This window comes from Etheostoma spectabile, chromosome 3 (genome assembly GCF_008692095.1).
Source record: "Etheostoma spectabile isolate EspeVRDwgs_2016 chromosome 3, UIUC_Espe_1.0, whole genome shotgun sequence".
In the NCBI taxonomy this organism is placed as follows: Eukaryota; Metazoa; Chordata; class Actinopteri; order Perciformes; family Percidae; genus Etheostoma; species Etheostoma spectabile.
Window position 1 is genome coordinate 25,244,715 of NC_045735.1, and position 7,677 is coordinate 25,252,391.

The 7,677-nt window shown below is 41.2% G+C and overlaps 1 protein-coding gene across 7 annotated transcripts in view; it reads left to right on the forward strand.

Moving 5' to 3' along the window:
* The window catches only part of kmt2a (lysine (K)-specific methyltransferase 2A), a 45,080-nt gene that overhangs the window by 19,330 nt on the left and 18,073 nt on the right, over window positions 1-7,677 (forward strand). For 5 of the 7 annotated variants that reach the window (XM_032503119.1, XM_032503110.1, XM_032503134.1 and 2 more), the window contains exons 10-16: window positions 2,839-2,937; window positions 3,313-3,433; window positions 3,860-3,973; window positions 4,167-4,351; window positions 4,589-4,765; window positions 5,893-6,003; window positions 6,545-6,618. In XM_032503119.1, coding sequence (XP_032359010.1) covers window positions 2,839-2,937; window positions 3,313-3,433; window positions 3,860-3,973; window positions 4,167-4,351; window positions 4,589-4,765; window positions 5,893-6,003; window positions 6,545-6,618 — 881 coding nt within the window. The remainder of the gene's footprint in view (window positions 1-2,838; window positions 2,938-3,312; window positions 3,434-3,859; window positions 3,974-4,166; window positions 4,352-4,588; window positions 4,766-5,892; window positions 6,004-6,544; window positions 6,619-7,677) is intronic. The other 2 variants (XM_032503127.1, XM_032503164.1) reach the window with 1 other exon arrangement.

Genomic DNA, 7,677 nt, shown 5'->3' on the forward strand with positions numbered 1-7,677 from the left:
GACAGCAGCAGTTCTCTGGCACTCTTTGATTCCACAGCAGTGCATGCCACTGAGAGATGGAAATTTTAGCTACTGGTGATGCTACTGGAATGTCAAGCTGCTACAGATAGATAACATCTCACACAAATTTGTGCTAGATGATTTTAAAAATCCTACTTAAAGCTGCCCTGTGAAGTTTCAAAGGCTGAATCCCATTCCTTCCCCTTACCCCTACCCCTTGGCCCTTACCCCACCCCTTGCCCTTGAAACCAAGGGGTAGGGGTAAGGGTGAAAACTAACCCCTATGAATTGGGACACCCCTTGGTGACATCACCATACAGTATTGATCACAACCCTCCAAGATGCCGTCTAGGTCTGTTGATTGTGGTGGTTGGACAACAGTGTTATATATTTTATAGTTATTTTAGGTTCACTTTGGTAGTCAGAGTACTTATCTGTGTAGTACTTAGTCTGTTTGCAATACAATGTGTATACACATGCATCATGTGTACATATACATACATATACACCCTGTATACATGGTGTGTGTATATCTGTTTCAGTTATCACCGTTTTGAATGTCATTGATGTTCCAAACATTTTGTTGACAAAAATCTGTCTTTATTGGTGATAAATTGAAACATACAGGCAAAAACGTTACATAAAATAATGTTACAGAACCATTGTCAACTATTAGAACCATAACTAACATGTCGCACACAATAAAAGGCACTCATATGTGTAAAACTAAAAAAATCACACAAGACCACAACACAACTCACACACACTACACTGTTGTAGCTACAGCTGCTCTGATATTCCAGACCAGTCTGGAGCCTTTTGGCCAGTAACCCCCCCTCACATATCATAGTGTCCCATATCAAAACCAACAACAATATCACATTGCATGAACATGAACAGGAATTAATTAAATATTATTACAATAATAGTAGGCTACCAATGCAATAATGAATGGTACAACATGAACTATGAATTAGGAAAGTCTGCTCGTTTGCAGCCCCAACCTGGATCAGCTGCTGTGTCCTCTTGTGTCCTCCTGTGTGAGACAGGGCGGTATATGTTAAGCACGTAGCGATGTATCATAGACCGTTATATATATCGCTATACAATCTATGCGATCTATACAGTCCATTCAAGGCAGAAATATGTGGACTGTTCAACGTTACGTTAGCGATTAGCGTTAGCGATTAGCGTTAGCATTGCAAGCTACGATTTTTAAAAAGTTTCAGTTAGGAACATGGGTACCATGTACAGGCCTGCATAGACCACAAACAAGACTGTCGAACTTTTTAATCAATTATTTAACCCTGAAAGTACTTACATTCATGTGTCTCTCTGGTTGATGCAGCAGCCACACACTGCCTGTGTGTTTTCTAGTGAGGTCGCGTCCACACTAGATCCGTAGGTATACAGCCCTTGATCGATGCCCTACCCCTAGCTCGTAATACGTATTGGACCGGCACTAGGTGCCGCGTGAACGCGCAAAAGGTAGGGGAAGGGCCAAGGGGTAGGGGTAAGGGGAAGGAATGGGATTCAGCCAAAGTTTAGGGCCATGTTCTTTGTCCTTGGGGTCTAGCAAACATGTTGAGTGCATTCCCTTCTTCAAAAAACATTTGCAAAGTGGATTTTTCTAAAACATTAGAACAAACATGAAAAGCCTGTCTTGTTTACATCAATGATTACTTGCTAGCAGTCTTCTTTTTTCTGCCCTGCCTTTGCTGGCGCATTGCTATGTTTCTTGGCATGTTACCGCTACCTGTAGATCAGTGGAATATTGTGAAACAACAGGAATGTGTATTGTGTCACCCACATGCGGATGCAGGTGCACCCTTGTACAAGTGGACAAGAACAAACAAAACAGGGACCCACGCTTAAAAAATATTGCTCCATGGCACTACTAGTGGCCAAAAACTCCACAGGGTACCTTTAATGCCCCTAAACGTTAAGGACAGTTTTGTTAGAAAAATAGAAAGAAAGTCCCATGAAACAGTTACCTTGTCCATGGCTTTTTAATTTTAGTATGCATGTATGGCTCTAGGTTTGCAAATGAAAAAGAAAATACTGTGAGTGCAGGGCTGGGCAATATATTGATATTATATCGATATATGAGGCTGGATATTGTCTTAAATTTTGGAGATCAAAATATCATAATATGACACAAGTTTTGTCTTTTCCTGTTTTTAAAAGCTACATTACAGTAAAGTTATGTGATTATCTGAACTTACCAGAATGTTTGAACTGTTTTATTATTTTCCTTTACCCACTTAGTCATTATATCCACATTACTGATGATTGTTTATTAAAAAATCTCATTGTGTTAATATTTTGTGAAATCACCAATAGTCAACCCTACATAATTGCTGCAATATCGATATCGACGTATTTGGTCAAACGTATTGTGATATTTGATTTTCTCCATATTGCCCAGCTCTATGTGCGTGTTATAAAGCTACCAAAGCCACTGGAAAAACTTGACTGAAGTGGCTGTCTACAAAACCTGCCAAGTACTGTACATCTAACACTATAGCTAAGGCCTTTGATAATATTGTTCAATGGTCTATGGATGATCCGTGAAGCCCACTATGAATGTCCCCCTCAGTAAACTGGTGATAGCACTGTAGGGAAATATCTGCGTAGCATTTTAAATTCACTGATCCTCCTTTGAAAACACTGTAATGTTGTATCTATTTCGTTCCTTCATTAATTTCAAAAGAAAGCAGCTGATATTTGTATCTAATTTGCTGTGAACAGAACTGTATTGTTTGTTGTGCATTAACATATGTTGCCTGTTTTGATATTTAAATAATCTCATCTCACCTTTGGACTCTGTCACTGTAGCAGCAGCTGCTAGAGTGCGATAAGTGCCGTAACAGCTATCACCCGGAGTGCCTGGGTCCTAACCACCCTACCAGACCCACCAAGAAGAAGAGAGTCTGGGTATGGACACACACACACACACACACACACACACACACACACACACACACACACACACACACACACACACACTTCCTTTAGACTCCTCTTCACCCACTCACGTTTTATGTAATAGTAACAGTTTCACCAGTGTCTGACCAAACTTTAGCATTACACTCATACATTTTTCTCTTACCTCTCCTTTTGTTCACACATTTTTCCAGCCACTCATTACAGCGCTACTTACATTCATGGGATCCTCTCACAGGCAGCGTCTGTGAAAACATTTTACTCCTCTCAGTGTCACATTCACACCATTCCTGCTCTTTACACAGCTGATTGCAACTTTCTGCCATGTAGTCACCACCCTGTTTATTTTCCTTTTTTTCTTTTCAGGTGTGCACCAAGTGTGTGCGTTGTAAGAGTTGTGGAGCCACTAAACCTGGGAAGTCCTGGGATGCCCAGTGGTCGCGTGACTTCTCCATGTGTCATGACTGTGCCAAACTCTTTGCTAAAGGCAAGTGACAAGCATGTGAAGCCCAAAATTCTGTTCACAGTTAAGGAGTCAGTACATACACACCACTGGTATTCTTTCTGAGATTAAAGAATTAAGGATTTCTTAAGAATCCTAGCTGTAGGGCACCCTGGTAGCTCACCTGGTTAAGTGTGTGCCCCATATACTAAGACTCAGTCCTTCCCACAGTGGCCTGGGTTTGATTCAGACCTACGGCCCTTTGGTGCATGTCGTTCTCTCTCCTTTTCCCCCACTTCCTGTCCTTGGTTATCCTGTCAAATAAAAGACCAAAAATATTATTTAAATAAAAAAGTAATCTGACCTGTATTTTGAAGACTTCATTGGTAACTTGAGGAAGGTGACAGCCATTAATAGGATAACACTTGAGTGGTTTTAGCTCACTGTACCTGTTGCTGTTTTCTCTCTCAGGAAACTTCTGCCCACTGTGTGATAAGTGCTATGATGACGATGACTACGACAGCAAGATGATGGAGTGTGGCCGTTGCAACCATTGGGTGCATGCCAAGTGTGAGAACCTTACAGGTATTAAAAAACAAATTTACTCTATGTACTTCACAAGCAGAGTGCTGAATTTCATATTCAGCAGCACTTGTTGCACTTCATTTGTCCTGTCAGTTGTCAGTGTGCAGCTGACTGACAGGCCGTCCTGTGAGTGTTGTCATGCTGATGAGAGACGATAATGGGAGCAATACTGTCGTCTTTTACTGTCCCCCAGATGAAATGTACGAGCTGCTATCAAAGCTGCCAGAGAGTGTTGCCTACACATGTACCAAATGTACTGAATGCCATCCGGCTGAGTGGAGGACGGCATTGGAGAGGGAGCTTCAGGGATGTGTTCGCCATGTCCTCACTGCACTGCTCAACTCACGCACATCCTCACACCTGTTACGCTACAGACAGGTTAGAGGCACATAGCGCTGCTTCTTCTTCAGTGGTTTCAGTACAAATTGCTGTGTTTGAAATTACAGTATGATAGGATTTACATTCATTCCTTTTGTTGTGGTGTATTTGATCTTTGTATAGTGCTGCACGCATGAATATATAAACGTATTAAGTTACAAACAACTGAAGCAGCAACAGCTAAATTAACATAATGGTGAGATCTATACGCAGCGTAACTCTCTGGTTTTGGGGCAGGCGGTGAAGCCTCCTGAGCTGAACCCAGAGACAGAAGAGAGTCTTCCATCCCGTCGTTCCCCGGAGGGCCCAGATCCTCCAGTCCTGACCGAAGTCACCTCTACCCCTCCGAGTGACTTCCCTCCAGACCTGGACTCCGTTGAGAAAAAGATGGATCTTGGGCGCTACAATTCAGTGGTAAGTACGTTATCTTTCAAGCAGTGTCTCTGCTGAGCTGACAAACTTAACCTGGGGCAGTTTCATTAGACCATATGAGAGGTGGGTTGTCTTCTATATTTTAGTCAAATAATATGTGTTTGTATATACTACTGTACATGTATTAAAGGATGGGAGGAAATATGCAAGGTAACCATCGGTAAACATTTTCTGAACATTAGTAACGATTTGATGCAGGGGTCGCAGTAGTAAGGGTTGATTCTCACGCCATCACAAGCTCTTGCAAAGCCTTTTTTTTAAGTAAATTTCAATATTTTATGTGTCCTCGTCTCTTGAATGCGTCGTCAGGCCTGTGCTGTATAATGGTAAATTAACATTGGCAGCTATGGTCTTTCCACCAGTGTTCATCTTTATGTTACTGTTTTAAAGGAGAACTATGCAGTTTCTTTTAGCTTAATTTACCTTAACTAAACAGCTTTGGAGTCATTGGAATGGTTATATGAGTTTCGGGTTGAATGGTGGCCGTCTCATTTCCCACTAGCGCCTGTGAGCAGAAAAAACACCCTTGCAACTTCGGGCCGGCGGTCTCAGCTTCAGGAAATATCGCTTGATATCAGGTCTCGCGATCTAACGAATTGCTTCACAGCACTGCCCACATACACGCCCCCTTTCAGAAACTGACAAGCTATAAGAACATGGTACCGAGGGAGTTTTTCACACTATTGTCATGGCGTAGCCGACAAAAAAAGAAGCAGAAAGCTAGGAAAGTACTGTCGGAAGAACAGAGAAAGAGGAAACGGCAGACTGACTGAGCAAGGAGTCAGAAACAAGTAAACATGGGAGCTTCCAAATATCTATTCTGCATAGAAACTGCATAGCGCCCCTTTAACAATCATTTTGTGTGTGTGTGTGTGTGTGTGTGTGTGTGTGTGTGGGGGTTGTGTGTGGTGTGTGTGTGGTTGGTGTGTGTGTGTGTGTGTGTGTGTGTGTGTGTGGTGTGTGTGTGTGTGTGTGTGTGTGTGTGTGGGTGTGTGTGGTGTGTGTGTGTGTGTGTGTGTGTGTGTGTGTGTGTGTGTGTGGGTGTGTGGGTGTGTGTGTGGTGTGTGGTGTGTGTGTGTGTGTGTGTGGGTTCCTTATTTCTCTTCCAGCTGGAGTTTAGTGATGACATTGCACGAATCATTCAGACGGCCATCAACAGTGACGGTGGCCAGCCTGAGAGCAGGAAAGCCAACAGCATGGTCAAGTCTTTCTTCATACGGGTAAGAACCTCAAATCCACTCTGGATCATTTCCCTCCTGTCAGCACCACTGAATACACAGCAAAAATACAGTGCAGTTCACAAGGACTCTCAAATTCCATAATGACAGGAGGACAATTGTACTATTTTGGTTCTTATCAGGCATTTTTAGGCGTTTTTTATCAAGTTAAATGACGTCATACTTTTTTGAGACACACACAGATTTACACACATCCTCTGTTTGGGGTGCCCCTGCAGCAGGCATAGGTTAATTATGTTGCTCATGCAACAAGCTCCACAGCAACAATTAAAACAAACCAACATCAAGCTGGGCATGTAACAGTTATTACATAATTGTCTAATCGCAATTGTTTTACATAATTACCATTTCTTTGTTGAATCTAACATTAGCTAAGGTTCTAAGGGGGTTTGATGGTAATTGTCACTTTTATATTACTTTTAGAAAAAGCCCATGTGTTAAGCTACATTATCACTAACCACAACCTCGCCCCAAATGCAGTTCTATGCTTCAGTAGGCTGATATCAATTTTTTTCTGTTTCAGCAAATGGACCGAATCTTCCCGTGGTTTAAAGTGAAAGAGTCCCGGCTCTGGGAAAGGCAAAAAGTCTCGGCCAAGTGAGTGTCTATCGCACCGTAGTTAGTACAAGACTCTGACCTAGTGTTCAGTGTACAGCATTCAGTTAAAATGAATTTGAAATGAAACCTCAAACTGATATGAACAAAGTCTGAAAGTCAATATTTAAGCAAGGGCCCATAAGATCAATCTTAATAGTATTGTGAAGTATGTGTGATGTGCCGTTATTTTCTAAACTTGTAGTGCAAGTTATGCTTGTAATTACAGAGAAGAACATTAAAATGTTATACTCCTGTAACATGAACCCGTCCAAAAGCTTGGTGAAGAACTGCAGTTTTCAAGAACTGTAGCTCTATAATTATTGAAATGAGGAGTAAGATGTGGTTTCTCTGGGAGAATCTGCACCATCATCTGTATATAGGAAGAAACCTAAAAGCAGTGAACTAATATTTATAAAATGTGTGGGCTGACTGTAACAACAACCTCTGATTAAAATGAGTGGAAAGGGGAGATTACTTTAAGAAATTATGGACTGAGTGGAGTAGATTAAAGTTGTTTTCATTGCAACATGCCCCATCTCAGAACAATGACTGTGATTAAAGGTACCAGTTAATATTTAAAGCTGCAGTAATGAAATTGATTCCACAGTTTCTCTTATTTAATGAGCCCACTGGACAGTTTAGTGGTGAATGGGAGCCGGTAATTATACGCAGAACAAAACTGATTGATGTAGTTATTAAAATATCTACTGAAAAGATAAACATCTAAATTTTTATGTGCTGACTTGATTGTAAATACAGGATCAATGAAATCACCTCCCCTTAGCTGTAGTTAGTTCAGTCTTTCTAAGAATGAGAGACGTTACTTCAAACGTATTCATAGAGGACAGCAGCACTATTGATGAGTGCACATGCCTTTACATCAGTCATTAATAATGAAATGATCATGTTGAATAATTGATGCTGTTTACAGAGATGATAGGCTTATTATTTGTTATCATTGGAAGGAATAACTCATAGCTCATAGACACTGTGGTAATGTGAACCCTTCACTTTGTAAATGAATGGTATGGTTTTATTGCTCTGCATATTGGAATTTTT